The sequence below is a fragment of the Sesamum indicum genome, linkage group LG1 (genome assembly GCF_026168435.1).
Source record: "Sesamum indicum cultivar Baizhima isolate 11 linkage group LG1, ASM2616843v1, whole genome shotgun sequence".
NCBI lineage: Eukaryota > Viridiplantae > Streptophyta > Magnoliopsida > Lamiales > Pedaliaceae > Sesamum > Sesamum indicum.
In genome coordinates, this window is record NC_142657.1 from 16,736,893 (window position 1) to 16,758,464 (window position 21,572).

Consider the following 21,572-nt stretch of genomic DNA (forward strand, 5'->3'; position numbering starts at 1 on the left):
TTATTACATGCTTATTATGGGTCAAATGCTTTTTTGATCAAATTATCCTTATAAGGGTGAAAATTACCTTTTCATATGTATTATCGTGTGAATATACATAAAAATAGTTTAATTAAAAAAATTATTTAATTTGTAATAAATTTGTTTTAATTCAATAAGGTGAAATATAAATATTTACAGGTCGTCAAGAATTTAAATTGAGAAGGTGAATGTAAATAGCTGTAGTTTAGATTACCTAAAGGAAGATCTGTGGTCTAATCGGACGGCTAAGGAGAGAGAATCCAAAACTCCTGCCTTATTTAGTGGACCAGAGATATAAATAGAGGGAGTCCATGTCCAAATAGGCCGCCACTGAGAAAGTCCATTTATTAGGGTTTTTGAGCTCAAAGCCCATCTTTCTCTCCCTCTCCCCCTCTCCTTCTCCCTCCATTAATTTCTCTTGAAAAACTAACGGAATTCGTAAAACCCTAAACCCGGGTTCTCGGTAGCAGACTGTTTCGTTGCGCCGCTGAAGTAAGTTTTTCTCAACTTGTTTCTTGTGCATGAATTTCGCTCGCGCTGTTTCAATTTTCGTTCGAGAGTGGTGGTTTTACTGGTTTGTGGCCGCTCTTTGTGATCCTTTTTTTTTTAATTCGTTAATTTTGCTTTGTGGCGTTATGGAGGTGAAGTTAGGTTTTTCTGGGTTTTTTTGTTATTGGAAAAACTGTTGTTGGGGGTTTAATTTTGTGTGAAGGTGGTATTTTCTTTTGATAATTATAGGGCCTTGAGAAAGAATTAATTTTCTTGTCTGTTCTTTGTTCTTGTGTTTGGGTGGTGTTGATGTACCTGTAGGACTGCATATGGGGTTTTTATTGAATGTATATGTGCGTTTGCAGTGTGCCATGTTGCGTGGGTTATTTGCTTGTATATGTATTTGGTGGACGAGGTGACTGTGCTCGTCTATTGAAGTGAGAGATGCTTTCTGCGATTAATGCAATTGCACAAATTTAGTTCTCCTCTATGTGGATTTTGGAACCATTTCATATATGTATGGAGTAGATTTTACATTGAAGAGCTTTAAAAGGCGCTACTTACTGGGAGTTTCTATACTTTCTGCCTCTTTCTGAAACCCTTTGTTCAGAAAAGGCTGACTTTTCATCTTTCTGATCATGACTATGTTGTATGGGACATGGACTGTCAATCAAACCCATGTTTGAATGAATTTCTTGATGCAAGTTCTTCCTTCATCAGATAGAAATCAAAAGGGTGTTTCAGAAATGTGTACAATCTAGCGAACGGCCCTATAAACAAATGGAACAACTTGAAAATCGGAAAGGTTTTGGCTAGATTATATGTTCGTCCACCACTTTGTTGAGAATCCTCAGGTGGTTCGTCAAGCTTGGTAAGCGTTCTAGGCTTTTTATTGGAAAAATATACTTCAGATATTGGGAGTTAGAAAACCTAAATGAATTCTTTAAGAACAAATTTCCTGTCCCAGTTCCACAGCGTTTTGTTTGTTTAGCACAAACTGGGAATGACCATTGGAGTCAGTAGGGTTTTCTTATTGAAGGTTCTAGTGATAGTGAATGCCAAAGTATTGCTTCAATGGTGAAGGTTCATTATGCAGAGAGTCCTAAGTAGAAGAGGAAACAGTTTACTTCTTTGAGTCTATTTACCTGATGGGGTGGTTATTTCACTCTGCTATGTGATTTAAGTTATATAATTATTTGTACTTTGTGTGCATGAGTACCCTAAATTCGTATTTCTGACTGATGCCATGCAATTTTCTGAATTATCTTTGCAATTGAGATTTAGCATATGATTTGAGTCACCTTCATATGTTTTTGGTTTCTTCCCTTAATGTATGTCGTTTCGGACAAAAAGCAAAAGGGAGATGGGATAGGAAATTTCTCTGAAGCTCCTTTTTGGTTGTGTTTTGTGATACCAAAATTGAAGAGCATGGTTTTATGCACATGGCACCCTAATGGGAGATAGGAGGGAAATTTCTCCATAGCTCCTTTTTAGCTGTGTTTTGTGATTCCAACATTGAAGAGCATGGTTTTATACACATAGCACAATTTCCCCCTGGACATCATAAAATTACGGAAATCTAATCAATTTAAAGAAATTTATGGTCTACACTGTTTTTTCTTTTATCGCAGGATGTACACAATGGATATATCTATTGATCAAAATGATTTCCCCAATTCAGATGCACAACCCAATAAACGCCGGCGGAAGAAGTCCATGGTCTGGGAGCACTTCACAATTGAAACTGTTGACGCTGATTGTATTAGGGCCTGTTGTAACCAGTGCAAAAAATCCTTTGCTTATATCTCCGGCTCGAAACTAGCAGGCACCAGCCACCTAAAACGACATATTGCTTTGGGAATCTGCCCTGTCAGCCGGCACAATCAGGGGAAAGATCAACCGAGTCCATACATACCAGCTCCCCGAACTAATATTTCTGCAAATGGTAACTTCCCAAGAAAGCGTCACCGAGCTGCCAATGGAGTGGGAAGCATCTATATAAGTGAGGATAATTACAGCCATGAACTTGCAAAAATGATCATTCAGCATGAGTATCCACTTCACATGGTTGAACACTCCGGATTTATTGATTTTGCACGGACTCTGCAGCCTCAGTTCAATATTACTAGCGTCACTCCCGTGCAAGAGCAAGTTATGGGCATTTACTTTAGGGAGAAGCACAAGCTTCTGGACCTTCTTAGTGGAATGTCAGGACGTCTTAACCTTACGGTGGACTTGTGGACTTCAAATCAAAGCATAGCTTATGTACTTCTAACAGGTCACTTTATCGATAATGATTGGAAATTGCAGAGGCGAATCTTGAATTTTATCACGGTACAGTTTCCTGATTCGGATACAGCCTTTAGTCATGCCATTGCTGATTGTCTGACTGATTGGGGTGCTGAGGACAAGTTATTCACTGTTACTTCAGATCGTTCTTATGCCAAAGAAAAAAACAGAGATAATCTGAGGAATTTACTATCAATAAAAAATTCCCTTATTCTCAATGGTCAGCTGTTAATTAACAGCTGTTATGCTCGTATTTTGAGAAGCCTTGCACAGGATGCTATAGGATCTATGAGGGAAACGATTGAGAAAGTACGCCAAAGTGTGAAGTATGTTAAAACTTCGGATGCTCATGAAGAGAGATTTACCAAATTGAAACAACAGCTCCAAGTGCCGAGCACAAAGCACTTAATGATTGATAATCTGACAAATTGGAGTAGCACTTATCAAATGTTGATGGCTGCTTCTGAACTGAAGGAAGTATTTTCTTGTTTGGATACTTCTGACCCGGATTATAAGTTGAGTCCGCAGATGGAAGAATGGGAACAGGTGGAAACTCTGTGTGCATACCTGAAAATATTTTATGAGGCAGCCAATATACTGACTTCACCTGTGTACCCGACAACTAATTTATTCTTCCATGAAGCCTGGAAGATTCATCTTGAACTAATGCATGGTGCTAATAGCCAGGATTTCTTTGTTAGCTGCCTGACCAAACCGTTGATGGAAAAATTTACTAAGTATTGGGATGACTGCAACCTTGTGTTGGCAGTTGCCGTTGTAATGGACCCTAGGTTCAAAATGAGACTTGTGGAGTTCAGCTTTTCCAGGATATACGGTGAGGATGTTGAGACTTGGATTAACATTGTTGATGAGGGTTTGCATGAACTCTATCTCGAGTACTTGGTTCAGTCCCTTCCTGCACCCACTTTCATAGAAGGAGAAAATGATACTTTGGTAAAGACAGAGCCTCAAGAAGAAGGTCTTCTTTCAAATACTGATGGTTTTTCAGATTTTGACATTTATATCTCCGACATTATGAGTGCGCAACATATGAAGTCAGAATTAGATCAATATCTAGAAGAGCCTCTTTTGCCCCGTGTGCAAGATTTTGATGTTTTGGGTTGGTGGAAAATGAATAGATCAAAGTATCCAACATTATCCAAACTGGCTTCCGATGTTTTGTCTATTCCACTTTCTACCATCTCAGCAGAATCCGTATTTGATATGAGAGAGAAAAAGATTGACAGTTATCGAAGTTCATTGAGACCTAGCATACTGCAGGCTCTCGTATGTTCCAAAGACTGGCTTCAGCATGAGTCCTCAGAAGTTCCATTGGGAATTTCAACAGAAATTTCTGCTGCAGCAGTTAAAACAGAATTCTGATGTCTGAGCTGCATATTCATTTTTGTAGATGTCCATTGTTCTTTTTCTTTATTTTCTTTTTCTTTTTTTGAATTATAGGAATAGAAAGTTAGTATTCTTTGTTCATTAAAATATCTAATAAGAATATTTTTCCCTTGCTTAGGGGTTTTGAGCATGTGCATGTTGCAATATTTCAAAAAGTCCCACATTGCTCTTTTTCATGTGTTCCAGGCATCAGACAAGCCTTGCTTATTTTCTCCTCTATTCCCATTTGGTACTCTTAGCATCCCAACTCTTTGCCTCCCACCCAGCTTTTTCTCTGTGCAAAAATATAGGATGGTTTCAATTTCGATCGTCACTCCATTATGATATGCTTAAGAATCATAGGTACCAACATATGTTGTACTCTATACTTGTAGAGATAAATACAGATTACCTGTAAGCATAACCGATGTGTTAGAATTCGAACTCCTTGTCAATGGAGCGGACCCTATACATTCTATTGAGAATAAGCATAACGTGATTGCACAGTATTGCAGTATTGCAGATTTGCAGCTATATAGCAACCCTATTAACTTCAGTCGATCGCCAACCAAAATATCTAAAATTGAAGTCTGAAACTCATCCACAATTGGGATTAAGAAAGAAGAGAGGTCACAAATTAACTCTCACAAAATTTTCTCTTATTATTGATCCAGGGAATGATTTTCTTGAATTGTCGAAAGCACCTCGTGTACTGGGATACTGACTTATCAGGAGATTCATATCAAGAAGTAGTTTTATCAAAGAACATTTTGGAAGTTGGGTAACTATAACATTTCCAAAAAACCTGGGTTGAATTTTTTAAATTAAAATCCTAGAACAGCAAGAAGGGGCACCGCAAGTTACTCCGAAACCAGATGCATTCCCTTGCCAGCAAGGCTCACCTAAGGTATTCATGAACTGGATCAATGTTGCCGGATCCCCCCCGCAGCCTGCCATTCAGTCCAGGTCCCTGCTCTGATTCATCCATTGAACTCCACTGCTGTTCCTAATGTCTATCATGTTGTGGCCATCTGCATTTCAGAGTATTAGAATGCTGTCTCTGAATTTTACAAGTGGAGTTGTTTGTATGGTTCATATCCATCTCTTCAGCAGATGTGAGCTTTTTTTAGACCTAATAATCATCACATCACACTCTAGTAGAATGAATGTGAGTAAAAAGTGATGAAGATCATGAGACAAATCGGTTTCGGAGGATTGATATATTTTTTGTTAAGTGAAACTACGAGATCATCAACATATGCCTCTGAAGATTTTTTGTAAGTTTCTGTTATGATTACTGCAACTAATTGCAGAGTAAGTGTACTCGACTGTCATATAATTAATTCAGATTCGACCAAACTTAATGTGAGTTAAAGTTTCCCATCTCTCTCTCTCTCTCTCTCTCTCGACAAGGAGAATATGTAGTCTTGTTATAATAAATAAGAGATTTACCAAAGAAACACGACAACTGATGATCTGAAAGGTACATTATTTTGCTTTTGGCCGGTGAGAGATATCCAATTTGAACTAATTTTCGACTACAGTAAGACACAATAAGAGTCTTGAATGAGCACAGCACGCTTTATGACTTAAAGTCAGCAATTCTGTTATAATTGCTATCAAAGTCCCACTGCACATGACATCACCATCAAAACCAGCTTAGACTTTCACAATAACATGTTGGAAATGGAAAGCAACCATTCAGACTTGTTGTTATCTATGCAAATTTCAATAATCACGCATAACCCATATGGAACTTGCGTCATCAAACACGATTTCTACCCAGCTATTTCACTGAGTTTAGGTAGAACGCGACTGTTTATGCTATGGCCGGTCCGTGAATTAATTCATAAATCATATTAATATTGGATTTGATACAATTTAATGAGCATACTATCCCCTTATAAAAAAAACAACAGTTTATCCCAAAAGGTAAATTGTTTTATTTTAATTAACACATGATAAGTCTCATAATCTGCTGCTACCTATCCGGGTTGGTACACGGGTTGGATCCGGTTATCCGGACCCATCTAACATGTTTAGGTAGTGACACCCGTCCAGTGTTGGGGCCCATGTAAAGCCCTATAAATACCCCAAACCATGGCAGAAGAAGGTAACTTCACTTCTATCATTCTACTCGCAAATTAAGATTGCACAATTTTTCCTCAATCTCAAACTAACTTAAACATGGGAGTATCATCATCGGGGATGAACCCACTTGCATTTTTTCCGATTAAAATTTATTATTATCTTTTCAAAAATACAATAAGTTAAATAATTTATTATTTTTCTATTTCTTTCACTTTATTTTTCTTAAAATTGAATTACGGTCTATATTTTTATTATCGTAAGTTATATTTCAAGTCCATAGTATTTACCTAATTACACGTACAAATAAAAAGAAAATATTAATTTATTATTTGCCTGCAAATTATGATTCTTTTTTCTTCTTTAAATCAGTTTATTGATAATTATGAATCAGCCGAAGAGAAGAGTCAAAAAACTCACTTTCAGTATTCCTCAATTTGTCTGCTGCAATTATGTGAGACTACACTTATGAATTATGATTCTACCCTCCTTCAAATATTTAATTAAATAAAAATCCCAAAGTCTTCAACTACATACTCCTAAAGTTCCACTTAAAGTGTTACGAGTTTGAAATTTATGATGCACGTATTGTTGGTCAATTTATATGTATATATTATACATTATTTTCAGTAACAGTTAACTCATAATATTTGGTTCAGTAACAAGTCACTTTACATTGTATTATGGTCGGTGGCCAAGTAAAGCTCATCATTTTATATGAATGTATCATGAGTTGCGTATGTAGGTCTATGACGTTTTTATTTCAGTAACTATCTAGTATATATCGATACTACTACTATGATCAATTTGGACAATATTTCAATTGAAACCTAAATATCTATTCCTCAAAACCCAAGGATGAAATTCAACTCAAAATATGTTAAGAAGTTAGACTCAAGTTACTCAACACTTGCAGGCCAAAGCCCTATTGGCACACTCATCACCAGTAGGCTAAAACACCACTAACCCAACTTCTGTTCACCTACTAATGAGGTAGCACTCAATCCAGACCCAACTCTAGCAAGTCCAGAGTCCAGTTATTTCATTCAAAACATCACCCTTGTCGTAAACATCAAATGACCACTCACCCTCAAGGCATGCCAGCATGGATGGTTGTATCCGACTGGATAAAGATGACAAGTAGCTACTTCTTTGATTTTAGGCTACTATCTTATTGATCTGGCATAATATCTTCCCAATGTTGTGGGGCTCAAGTGACGTAGCAAACATAAGGATAAATACGATTCTATAAAGTAGACACCCCAAAGATTACTTGAATATTTTAACTTCCCATTACCATCCCGAGTTTTTCTATAATAACGGTTCAAGTAGGTCAACAAGGTAACAAGTTCATTCAACAAGCATACATGAATTCTGTTCACCTTCCACTCTTTTCACATGAGTTTCAACACTCTCTTTCATATTTTCAACACTCTACACCTCACATTTTCACATATCTAGCTTGCTAGATTTTACGTTTTGATTTGAGTTCCTTATTTTATTTCATCTCAAACACCTTTTGACTTGAGTATTGAAGTGTTAACTTCTGTTTGTAGGTTAATCCTCTAATATTTTCAAATTTTGATAAGATCCTTCAATATGTGTGGTGCTACTGGACTCAGCATGCATCATTAATAGTAAGGATTTCTTAATTAAAATAACTACAACAAATTTAATTTGACTTTGGCTCAATTTGGTCCGGGATTATGAGATAATTTATTTTGAAAAAAGTGATTACAGAGTTTGAATTTATAATTTCATGATTGATTATATAAATAAAAAATTATAGTTAAATTCCAGAATTAACTCATTTTTAAAGCTACAAATGGAGTTAATAAAGGAAAATTTAGAAAAAAAAATTACAAATTGTAGTTGTTATGCAAACATGATTTTGATTGAATTTAAAAAATGGGCCAAACGACATCAAAATTAACTTACAATTGCAATCAAAACATAAATTTGATCAGCTCAATCATAGAATGGAAGGAGCACTTAATGATTTACTAATATCAATTAAAAATGAAGTAACTTTTTTATGACTCTCAATCACAATCTAAGAAGAACTTGAGGGAGATCCAATGAATGTCCTTTTCTTGTCATCTAACTTGAAAAGACATGCAATATTTCTCACAAAGTCCTTGTCATTGCCAAATTTCCATTTCCACCCCCCACATGCCTCTTCATGGCAAAGAAAATCACACTTCATACAAAAGATTTTGACTTCTTTTCAAAAACCTTTTCTTGGACTGAGTCACTATGACTTAAATTCTGTTTTTGCACAAAAAGGAATTTAGTAGTTATTTAAAGAGAATATGTTGATTGATAGCAAAGGGGCCATTTTCTTTCCTATGCATATTTCTTCTTCTTGTGACTCTTTTTCTTTCTTTCTTTTGTTTTTGGAATGATAATTTTATAATTGGAATGAGTTAAATATTCAATGTCCCGAGGGATTTTGATTTAGAACTTGAAAAGTAGAAATTTTTTAATCTTCATATTTTTCTAAAAAAAGAATAAAATTGATCCACGTTATGGACAACGACCGCTACTTTGGGGTCAATATGTTAAAATCAAAAACTTGCCAAGAGTTTCGTGGATTCGGGACCAAATTCAGATCTGGGATATTTTTTTAAAAAATATTAAAAATAAATTTTTATTATAATTTTTTTTTAAAAACAAACCGATCACAACTCTATGAATATAAGTGATGTATATTGGTATAAAAATATTTACCTACGAGGGTAAAAAAGTAATTTACAATATATGAGGCACATGGTAAGCACATACAATCCGCTACACCATATAACTTTCAACACTACTATAAATATAAAAAATATATTATGGTGGGTTGTATGTGCTTACCATGTGCTTCATGTATATTAAATTACTATTTTATCCTCGCATACAAATACTTTTTTACCAATATACATCAAAAAGAAATGTAAATGCTAAAATTTGAAACTTTTTAGGATTCCACATTGAAGAGACTACACAAATTGAAGTCCCACCAAAAGTACCACAAATTTAATTATTTTTCAATTATTGGTTTCTTGGATTACATGTTTTGAGAGAAAAAAAAAATATTAATTGCATTTAATTATTATTTCACGTTGTCATATGGAGAATAATATACTTCATCTTCCCAAAAAAAAAAAAAGAAAAAAGAAAATCTTATCTTATCCATATCACAATAATCTGGCTTGCTCAACTAAAATCGGAGAAGCTGAAAACTTTCAAATGGTTTTGAAAGTTGAAACTCTGACCCGAATTTAAAGCAAAGAGGCTGTAACAGTCACATACACCTCATTCATATTTGACTCTTGAATTACTTGTTTTTTTTATTTATTTATTTATTAGAAACGTTCACTTATGTAATTCAATATATTCAAATATTAAAAAATAATTAAGTACATATCAGACAAAATGTATTGTATATTAGAAATATATATTGTACCTATACTTAGTATATATCTCTTAGGAAGAAAAACGTATGTATTTTTATGGTAGAATCATGGGATAGGATTGCAATAATTATGTTCATTGTACACTTTGAGAAATGAAACACACCACATTCACTCAATTTTCAGTACACCAATAATTTTGTATTTAACCATACGTTTCAAATTATATTAAAACAGAGAAAAACTTATACATTTTCTTTTTTGGAACAAGAGAAAAATTTGGAACTCAAATTCAAGCCTTTTGTCAATAAAAAATTATTAAATTAAGCCCAACTCAAATATAAGCAGATTGTTCAGTTGCTTTGTGACTCCCTCTATCTCAAAGTTAGGAAATCTTTTATTTAAATCAGAATTGATTGTACACCAATCACATAATAAGTATGTTTCATTTGCTATGTACTTGTTACAAGTCTGACCAGATTCAATTTATGCTGAAATTTCCCTTTAGATTCATTACTCCGAAACGTTCTAAAACAATGTTCTATTTACCTAAATGGATCTTTTTAACAATGCATATATAATAATTTTAATTAAAATAATAATTCGATAACCACCATTCGTTGTGACCTAATAGTTAAAGTTGAACACTCCTACACCCATAATGTGGATTTGAACAATGCTAAGGCATTTAATGAGACTGCACATATATCCTAACATGCATGTGTGTTGATTTTCACGTGATGAAACTTTGATTCTTGACTATAATAGGTCAGCTATAGGAACCATGGCTCTGAAAAACACAGTGCAGGCCCAATCCACCCTAACGGATTTGTCATGTTTTTTCATTTTTATAATAATAAAAAACAAAAACTTATTACAAGCTACAGATTTAATTTGCATTTAAATTAAGCTGCTTATATATCATAGTTGTATTAAAGAAGAAGGAAACTTAACTAGAGTTTAGACTACTCTAATTAGGGTCACATAATTACCCCAAACTCATCAACAACATAATTTGAGAAAAATGAAATAGGCTCTCATTTAAAATAGAACCAAATAGAGCAGGATTCATTTTTTATTCAAATTATATTGTATCTTTTATTTATGTGTTTATTGAAGTAAAAAAAATAAAAAAATCGATTTAGCAAATTAAACCTTAGATTTGAACAATATCAGAGTGGAAATTAGGTTTAATTAATCCTATGAATCGCCAATAGGTGGATGAAATATCTTAACAAAAAATCAAAACTCATCGTAACAATATTGGAACATAAGCAAGCAAGGCAGTTAGGTTTGGTGGTGGACTAATACACTAATTACATATGATACTAAGAATCATCTAATTCAAGAATTTGAAATTATGAATGATTATCGGTAGGCCTAGGTGAATGGAGAGGGAACAAGGGCAGGAGCTCCGGCGGGTCGGATCCTCTCGGAGTGCTTGACAGGCTAGGGTGCAAATAAAAACCCTTCTCAGCGATGGCTCTCTCTTCTTCCTCCATTGGAGACTTGGGACTTCTCGCCGCCAGATAATCCAACGGCGAAACTGGCGAAGCCATAACCGTACGATTCCTTGCAGAAGAAGGAGAATGTAATGCGGCGGCGCCATTGTTGTTGTTCAGCTTGATCTCCAGCTTTCTTGCAGTCGGTCTTCTTTCGTGGAGCTTGAAGGCGGGCCTGCGGGGACCCATCTCGCAGGAGGAATTGGGTTTTCCGGCGAGCTTTTCACCGGCTACGCCGGTTAGTCTTTGGACGACGGCGCGGAATGTTGAGGGGTCGGCTTGAACGAAGGTGGTGTTGGGGTCGAATTCGTACCCGTTTGAGAAGGGGTGGGGTGTGGGTGGAAGTGAAGGGTTGGAAGAAGAAGCCATTGGAGTGTGAGGAGAATTATTATTATGAGGAGAAAGAAAGTGAGGAATGGATGGAAGCTGAAAAGGGCCTGCAAACAATGGCATATATATTGGCTTCTTTTATGCTCTCTCTCTCTCTCTCTCTCCAAAAGAATTTAGTTTCTTTATTTCTTCATAATTCTTGAATTGTAGGTGATTTTTATTAGGGATATTAATTGAGGCAGATTTAGAGGGTGTTCGATAAGTTTAATTAATTTATCTTAAAAGATGTTTATCAATAGTATAAAATATTAAATTTTATTTTAAAAATACGTTCTTATAATATTTAAAAGCTTGTAAGATAATAGTAATGACAATCTCGTAGCTAATATGATCAAAATTGAACTCTTTTAATTTTTTTAGGAGAGTTTATAAGCTCATAACATCTTATTTTTATAAGCTTATTTATGAAAAATTTTACCAAATACTTTTTAACATCTTATAAATATTTTACAAGATATTGTTAAAAGTGTCGAATAAATTTACCCAAATATATTCTTAAGAAAAAAAAAAAAACAATCATTCAACAATAGACTTTTATGTTGGCTAGAGACGAAATCCTTTTTAGATTTTTTGGGTACATTAAAGATAGAGGAACGACGGTCCGCATATATAGTAATTCTATTTTTTGGGGAATGCCATTACATAAGTTTTTCATTATTGTAAAATATTCTATTTGAATCATGACTACTGTTCAAATGGTGATCCTATAATAAGTATCGTCTTTACATAATTATACAATATGTGATCTTAACTATAACTACTACTCAAAGTATGAGGCCGTCGTCACATCTTCATAGAAATGGTAAGTAAACAGTAAGCAGTGAATTTCCTACAATATAATTGGTTCATATTTAAATCAATTTGATCATAATTTATCTTGTTACAAGATACAACTCATTCCACTTAAACTACAAAAATTGAACCCTTCATCATAGCCCCATTGAGATGCAAAATAATCCAAGTCATTAGTCGTGGATCTATTGCAGTATATCGATATGGTCTAAAAGGATATTTTACTAAATTTATTTAAAATATTTTATAAAATTGCAAATTTTATATGATATCAGATCTTAGTTTAAAAATAAGTATATTATTATACTTAGATAATATAAAATATGAGTTTTGTAAGTTATAGAATGAAAATTGAAATAATTTGTTAAAAAAATGAAAAGAAATTGTTATAAAATGGGTGGAAAAGAGAGGGAGGGAATAATGGGGGGTTGGTAGTTGCAGAGAGATTGCGTGGGGGAAATGAAGTTTGACAATTGACATTACTTACTATAAGGGAAAGGATAAAAGGAGGTCTGTTTTGCCCTTTAACGTCCTTTCCTTTCACTTGCCTTTCTGTTTGTTATTCAACGCATCTTAACAATCTTCTCTTTTATATATATATATATATATATATATACACTTATACTGACCGTTTCCGTACGTCATTCTTATATTTATATGATTAATAATATTTTTACACTTTAACATATATATAATATAAAAATAAATTTACAAACCAATATTACAATAAATAAAAATTTAAAAAAACTAATTTATCAATTAACGTATCGATGTGGTTATGATTTTAACAAAATGATGAAAAGAGTGATTTTGCCCACGATACGATTGCGCACCAGGTGAAATCAATGTTTTGAAATAAAATTTTTTTATACGTATAAGAGATCAAATCAATGAATAGTAAATTATATTTTTTGTATTTATAGTAGTATTGAAATTTACGTAGTATATTAGGGTGTATGTATTTAATGTACGGTTATAAATATAAAAATTACTTTTTTGCTCTTATAACTAAATGTGTATTAACATCATGTATGATTTGAACATTCAAATAAATTGTTATCTTATTGAACACTCCCCAAAACCTTTTAACTTTCAACTCCAAATTTTCCAGAACTAACCAAAACATCTAAAAAAGAACAAGTTCAAACAAACTACTATCGTCAATCACAGTCTAATTTAGTTGACAAAATTGAGATTCTATGATTAAAAGGTTATGAGTTCGAGTTATGCGGACGTGGGAGTATTAATATACTTTAATAGTAATTGTTGGTCTAATGTAACAATAATTATCAATTAATTATACATATTTAATATTAATAATTAAAGTATATTAATTATTGATTAAAATTCAAAATGTAACTATAATGTTGCATATTAGTGATACATATCAATTGACACTTGAGGTGTAAGACCAATGCATGACACAGAAGCAATACAAAGAGAAAAGAGAATGTAACAACAAAAATTTAAGATTATTAATTGTACGTATTAAGTGATAAATATTTTTATTTTGCCACTGCAGTGATCTTCATAATTTTAATATTGACACTATTTAAGTAAACGCTGTCACAAGAAATAATTATGGAGTAATCGCACTCTCCTTTCCTAAAATTTAGTATAATTGTACGGAAATCTTTAATGTAGTTTGAAAAATTACATTTAGCACCCTTGAAATTTGCTTTCGACTAACAAATAGGTTCCTCCATTAGTCAAAATTCACCGAATTTGTTGATATTAACAAAAAACTAAAAAAAAAATAATCTATATTTACCCTCGATTGACTTATAACTGATTTATTACAAGTCAAATAAATCTTTTTATGACCAAATTATCCTCATATGTCTTCACACATCAATGCATATGAGGACATACCTCTCCATTGTTATAAGAATAGTTTAGTCGGAAAAAATTTATTTGACCTGCAAGAAATTAGTAATAAGTTAATCACTGATAAATATTTTTTTTTTTTTGTTAATATCAGTAAATTCAATAAATTTTGATTAATAGGGGTTTATTTATTAAACGAAAATAAACCTCAAAATGGTAAATATATATTTTTTTAAAATTACAAAAAATTTATCTGTAATTATATCAAATATCATGAAAGAAAAATATAATTATCACAATAGTTAACGAGGAAAAATTCTAATTAGGGATACATCATACATGTATATGACAACAAAGCATTATATCACTACGTTATCATTATAAATATATCATTAATTATTTAGAGTGACAATTTAATACACAATTTTCTATTATAAACAATTAGACTTAAACAAAATTAAAATTATTATCACATAAAATATAGTTTGGGTGACAAGTTTCAAATCATCCCTATGATAGAATGAATATATTCCTAATCTTTTTGTGAATAGTCAAAAGTTGTACACATAAGATGTGATGCAAACAAGTTAGAAGTCTTTGAAAAGCAAGACACAGTTGAATGATTCAAGTTTTTGTAGTGGAGGAGCATTCTAGACTAGGTTTCTTGTGTGTTGTGGCCTAAGTATGAGTGATTAACCCCACTAAACAAGTTTATGTTCCCTAACCAACCATTAATTATTAATTTAGATAAATTCAAGACCAAGATTAAGAATTCCATGTTGTCTGTGGGATGACTTTTTAACTAATTTATGAATAAAATAAACAATGTGTGATGAATGCTGTCTTTTCTCCAAACTCACTAAATTAGTGGACTCTAAGTCAGCTACATTGACTTACAAGTCACAATCCTAATTATAGTATTAATAAGGTGCATTAAAAGAATTTAAATTTAAATTAAAAATTGGTAGAAATAATAAAAGAATTATATGGGGTCATATTACTTTGACACCCCTTCTACCTTTTGATAATTACAAAAACACCCCTAAGGGCATTTCTGTTTTTGAAAAATTATTTTAAAAGTTGACCTAGTCAATAAGGATATTTTTGAGTTTTAAAAACTGTGAGGGCTGGTTTCTGTAATTTTTTAAAAGGTATCAGTGGTTTGTGTGAAAAAGCAATAGGTGAGGAGTGCAAATATAATTATTCCATTAAATAACCACAATCAAATACCACTACATCATACAAGATGGTAGATAGAACATAATTATATTACAAGTATTCCACCATAAATATAAGGGTAAATTACAATGACTTCTCCTGAAATTTGTCATAATTACGAATACTTCCTCGTTATTTGAATAATTACAAATACTCCCTCATGTTTGATGAAATTATGTAATTATTGGATGGAGGTATGAAATTGTCAACTTTGCCCTTACTGTATTTTTTTATTTTTTTAAGAAAAAATAAAACTTATAAGAATTTCAAATGGGATGGATGGAAAAATTTTAAAAATTATGAAAAAATTATCCACTTAGTTCATAAAAAAATAATTTTTTAAAAATAAATAAAATTATAATTTTTAATATACAATGACATTTTGATCAATTTACCATAAAAAATAGATAAAACCTAACAGATTGAACTAATTGTTAGACGACCATTAAAATTAGGGGAGTATTGGTAATTTTTCGAACAATAAAAAGTATTCGTAATTATGCCAAACATGAGTAGAAGATGCTGTAATTTACGCTAAATATAATCAAACAAAACAGTACACAACAGAGGTTTATTTAATGAAACAATCTTTCCAGTACAAAATACACCTCAATTTGACCAATTTATTCATAGAAATATATATAACAAATTAGTAAATGTAGCAGCGGAAAAGAGGCAGAATGCGTGCCAGAAACAGCTTCGTACTTTAAAAGAAAATAAAATACAATTTATAACTTTCAGTCCCACGCAATTATTTGTAGACATTATTATGCCCATTAAATAATTTTATAATTTCCTTATTAACTTTAAAAATAAGCTTAATTTTAAAATTTAGTTATAATCTATATTTTGTACAATCAATTACGAAATCGTGAATTAAATCACTTATTTAGAAATAATTTATTTCAGTCTGAAGCAGGCTTGAAAGAGGAGTGTAGAATTGCTGCCCATGAAACAGGCAATCAATCTCATGAATTCTCAGGGGTGTTTGAGTAAAACATGATACTGATGGGAGCAATTTAGCTTGAGTCTCTTTGAGGGTTCTTGTATTGTACCTCCAATCAAAGATGTCATTTTTTTCTTCTTTGATGTGGATTGCATGTTTGCCGTCCTCAACCCTCTTTGCAAAATGGGGTAGAATCAAGAATGTTTGCCGTCCAAATGCAGATGTCATGCTTCTACTTCCACCACATTTTTTAATATTTATGTGAATTTCTTTCTTATTATTTTCTGCAAATATTCTTTGTAATTGGTAGTTGCTGATGGATGTGATTTTAAATGAATGTGCTAAATTATCATTAATCTAATAGTATATAATTTATAGAAAGAATAATTAGAAAAAAAATGAAACTTCACAATAGTAAAAAAAAACAACAGATTCACAGAAAGTTTTATTCAAATTCATATTACTTGTTTTTTTCAAAAAAAAAAGGGGGGGGGAAAGACTGTAAGAATTGAAAGCAGATTGCAGCATTGAATGACATAATTTACAGAGAGAGATCAGCCAAGTCAAAGGTTCTGGTAACAGCTTTGCACCAGGACTCCACCTTCTGCTTCCTAAGTTGTTCGTCTATAGCCGGCCTGAAGACGGTGTCTTTCTCCGTCTTCTCTCCCGATGAAAATATCTGGTCCTCTGTCCAAACGCCCACGGCTAGACCAGCAGCATAGGCTGCTCCAAGTGCCGTTGTCTCTATGTCAGCTGGTCTCACTACTGGACTACCCAATATGTCTGCCTGCAGATGCCAAACCTTAACTCGTGAAGTGGATTATATATCCAGATTGTCTATTTTCATATGCAAAATTACAACAGAAGATGAAATATCAACAAGAGGTCTAGGAACATAATAGAGGAACTAGACAGATCAAGAAAACTAGACCTGAATTTGCATTAGTAGGTTGTTGACGGTCGCCCCACCGTCTACTCTGAGTAGAAACTCCCCCTTATCGTTCTTAACCTCGCCCTTCTCTCCAGCATCCTTGTGCATCGAATCCAAGACATCTTTCACCTGGAAACACATGCTCTCAAGCACAGCCCGAGCAATGTGGGATTTGTTTGTAAACCTTGTAATCCCAATACAAACTCCCCTAGCATCGTCGCGCCACCATGGTGCAAACAATCCATTAAAAGCTGGTACAAAGTAAACCCCGCCAGACGAGTCAACCTCCAAGGCCAGCTTCTCAATCTCACTTGCAGTCTTGATTATGCCAAGACTGTCTCTCAGCCACTGAACAGCTGCACCGGCAATGGCAATGGAGCCCTCCAAAGCATAGTTGGTTGGAGCTTTAGGCCCAAGCTTATAAGCCAAAGTGCTCAATAAACCATGGTTCGACTTTATTATCTCCTCGCCTGTGTTAAGAAGTATAAAAGCTCCCGTTCCATAGGTGCTCTTAGCTTCACCTTTCCGGCATGCTTGCCCCAACATCGCAGCATGTTGATCACCGAGACATCCAGCAATAGGGATCCCAGTGATAGGCCATCCTTTGCTGATATTTCCTACGATCTCGGCATTACTAACAATTTTAGGTAAAATTGCCAAAGGAATCCCCAGCTCATTTAGTATCGTTTTATCCCACTCAAGCGTCTTGAGATTCATCAACATAGTTCTTGAAGCATTCGACAAATCAGTGACATGTAAACCATTTTCTTTCCCACCGGTCAAGTTCCAAATCAACCACGTGTCTATGGTTCCGAACAGTGCATCTCCTTTCTTCACAGCTTCCTTTACGGCATCAACATTTTCCAACAACCATAACAGCTTCAAGGCGCTGAAATAAGTGCTTATGGGCAAACCACATGCCTCCACAAAATGGGTTCTTCCCCCTGACAACTCTTTTTCCAATTTTCTGAATTAGAAAATATAAATATCAGCCACCACAACCATAAATTTGATTCAACTCAACAACTCCCATAAACAAAATTTCACAAGAATTAGGTCACCCATTTAAGTGATAACTGATTAATATGAGTCAAACACCATCAACTCAAGAAACCATTTCAAAACTAGACTTCTTCGTAGCTGCACTCACCAAACCTCCGGAAATATCCAGAATCCAGTTCATATATTGTCAAAATTCAAGAAATGAGTACAAGTCTAGATGGCCCTCTATACTAACATCCATAAACCAAAAACAGAAAGATGAAGAGAAAGAGAGACCTGCAAATTGAACTTGTTCGGACATCCATCCAAACAATGGCCTTGTGAAGAGGGCAGCCAGTGGATCTGCTCCAAACGACAGTGGTTTCTCTCTGATTGGTCAAACCAATGGCTTTCAGTCCACTAACAACATTGTGGCCTGCAGCAGTGGCCTTGTCAATAGCCTTTGCAATACACTCTCTCACACTCTCAAGAATCTCCATTGGATCATGCTCCACCCATCTACCAAAAACAAGCAAAACATTAAAACAAGTGATCACATAGTGATAAACCCAAAGAAAACCCACAACAAAGATCCAATTTTTACATAAAAAAATACAGTCAAAACAAAGAGGGGGGAAAAAGAAAAAAATGAAAACCCAAAAAAACCATAATTTGTTTTTATTTTTTACAAGTGATCAAATACATCTCTCGGTATCAATTTCAAGACATCAAGATATGAAAGATTAGTTCATCAACAAAGAAGCATATAACAAACAGAAACTAGTGTACAAGTAGCCAAATACTCACATAGGTGAAACTTGAATCCAAGAACTTATATCAAATGAAGAGTTTCGAGACTTGATTAGTTTTCATTAATTCCAAAAGATTGAATCTTTTACATGGAAAAAGTGCTAAAAAGTACTGTTCTTTTGCGTGTAAAGAGTAGTGTGTGTGTGTGTGAGAGAGAGAGAGAGAGAGAGAGAGTGATACCCTGATTGTGGATAGAACTGAGTGAATTCAACTTGGTGAGATGCAAGGGGTCGAGCAGAGCGGTCATAGATGATGAATCTTGTGCTGGTTGTGCCTTGATCTATGGAACCAATAAACACTTCTTCCCCCGCCATTCTCTTCTTACTTGAATCCGCCTTTCTTTCAATGGGAAACAGATGAACACAGACGCACAACTACTAATATAGAAGCTGTAGGAGTAGGAGTTGGAGAGACATGTGAAGTCAACACATGCGATTGCTTAAAGTCAAGCAGCGCTGAGTTTCTTGGTTTTGACGATTCATCATAGCTTTATCCATTTTCTTGTTTCTCTCTCTCTCTCTCTCTCTCTCTCTCTCTCTTGTTAAAGAATTTACAGCTTGAAGCTTTTTTATTTATGAGATTTAGGCTAATCTTTTATCGATTAAGCATATCGGCTGGAATTAATGGTTTCTTAGTACGGTGGTAATGGATGAGATCCGTTAACAAGTTTGAAATTATTGAACAAACGTCTAATTAAACCTCTATATATCATGTTGATTATGATTATTATATTTTTACATAGCACGTTAATTGATTTATTTTTATCCAATTACATATTCAAATAAATAAATAAATAAACTTATGTCATCTAAATTCATTCCCTCTCATTGTTTTTTTTCCCGCTGAGATTAGGTAAAATTATAAGCAATAGCGACCATAGTTTCATTTTTAGAACTTTGGAGTTGGAAGAGTTTCCGCTCATATTTAAATTATAGATCAATAGTTATAATTGTTAATTTATTTGTTCCCTAATTTGGAGTTGATGGAATTTAATTGAAAATTTATACTTCAAATCTTGTTGACAGATTTGAAATTTGAATTTATAAATGATAATAAAAAAAATACTTTGTTTAGTATTAACGTGATCTCTTAAAAACCAATAAAAGTTATATTTGAATTTATAAATTCAGAATTATGAATTTTAAATTTCTAATAATAACAAATTATTTGAACTTGTTTAGATAATTATAAATTCAAAGTATTTTAAATCCTTCAACTTCAATTTCGAACTATGTTTTACGGGATGTTGAATGAATTTTAAATTATGTTAATAGAGTTATTTAAAATTTATTTTCTAAATTCAAATTCACCAATTTGAATATAACTCAAAATGATAAATTCCTATTCTTGGGATGATGGTGAAATAAATCATTTAATCAAAGATAAAGCGTTTGAATATGAAAAATGAAACTGAAATCTAAGTAGATAGTGAAGAAAAATAATAGGGATTCATGCAGTCTTGTTTTTCGAGAAAAAATGGAACTAGCGCGTGGTTAGCTTAAAGTCCATTGTGGACTCAACTTAGAATCTTAGACCCCTATTTTGGTTACCTATTGCTTCCAACAACCAGATCTAACTAACCATAAGGTTCTTTAGAGTAATTGCATGTAGTACATGTGCATATGTGTGCATCAAAACAAGTGAAATAATATCCCGATTATAGGCGTAGAAATCATCCATCATTCTCAATGTGAATTAGTGAAAAATAATGTGATGAGTTACAAAGAAATAGTGGAGATAAACGGCTAATAAGTGGACATAATATCGTACATGAATATGATATAGTGGGAAGATGGAATTGAAGAGAGATTGTTATAAATATTATTGGCATGAACATCCACCAACACCACTAACCTCAACATCAATAAATAAATATATATATTATAATTTAAATATTAAAATACAATATATATCAACAGATATGATCAACTTTTTCGGCTATAACCATAAATATCGTCATGATGCCACTTTTAATTAGACCACGAGAGGCCCGTGACCGTGACTCCCAATTTTCAATAGTTCCGTGGTCAAAGGTACCAAAATTTTATACTTAAAAACAGGATTTTTGTAATTGAATATTATTATTATATAATTAAATCTATGATTGAAGTTACTTGAAGAAAAGGGAAAAAGCACATAAAAATTTCAGAGTTGACTAAATATATTCTGGTAAATCCTTTTTTAATAGTTAAATATATGGTAATCTAAATGCAATAATTTTTTTATATTATCCATACTAACATGATTACACCAGAAATATTAAATGCTCAATATTCATCATCAGAGCCCAATTGCCACAGCTCCATCACTCTTTTGCATTTGGCCCATCCAATTTTGCAATTCGGTCTAAACTTTTCTCTTCTTTCCCCTTTTAGAAGGATCAAAGCCGGTTCTCTAATTTCTCTTTGGGATTCAAATCAACCATCTATTTTTTATAGAAACAAAGTGCCACCATTGTGGGTCTAAACTTCTTGGGGTGGTTGTCAACTATTTTACCCAATTTA

The 21,572-nt window shown here is 33.3% G+C and overlaps 3 protein-coding genes across 5 annotated transcripts; 1 reads left to right on the plus strand and 2 right to left on the minus strand.

The window, feature by feature from the left end:
• Positions 1–340: 340 nt before the first annotated feature.
• LOC105164843 (zinc finger BED domain-containing protein DAYSLEEPER) lies at positions 341–4,336 on the plus strand. 3 transcript variants are annotated; one of them, XM_011083643.3, is made up of 2 exons: positions 341–513; positions 2,142–4,336. In XM_011083643.3, the coding sequence occupies exon 2, from the start codon at positions 2,143–2,145 to the stop codon at positions 4,180–4,182; it is 2,040 nt and encodes a 679-aa protein (XP_011081945.1). In that variant the 5' UTR covers positions 341–513; position 2,142; the 3' UTR covers positions 4,183–4,336. The 3 variants fall into 3 exon arrangements, with proteins under 3 accessions (XP_011081945.1, XP_011081954.1, XP_020552294.1); XM_011083652.3 differs by having other exon boundaries at positions 2,192–4,336; XM_020696635.2 differs by lacking the exon at positions 341–513 and adding an exon at positions 530–1,381.
• Positions 4,337–10,874: 6,538 nt separating this feature from the next.
• LOC105164856 (VQ motif-containing protein 11) lies at positions 10,875–11,625 on the minus strand. The gene has a single exon (XM_011083663.3). It carries the CDS (start codon positions 11,540–11,542, stop codon positions 11,030–11,032), a length of 513 nt encoding a protein of 170 aa, XP_011081965.2. The 5' UTR covers positions 11,543–11,625; the 3' UTR covers positions 10,875–11,029.
• A 5,153-nt stretch (positions 11,626–16,778) lies between these two features.
• NHO1 (Actin-like ATPase superfamily protein) lies at positions 16,779–19,614 on the minus strand. Its single transcript, XM_011083675.3, has 4 exons — positions 19,249–19,614; positions 18,556–18,777; positions 17,278–18,244; positions 16,779–17,133 (listed from the first exon to the last, which is right to left on the minus strand). Exons 1-4 carry the CDS (start codon positions 19,380–19,382, stop codon positions 16,888–16,890), a joined length of 1,569 nt encoding a protein of 522 aa, XP_011081977.1. The 5' UTR covers positions 19,383–19,614; the 3' UTR covers positions 16,779–16,887.
• Between the last annotated feature and the right edge of the window lie 1,958 nt (positions 19,615–21,572).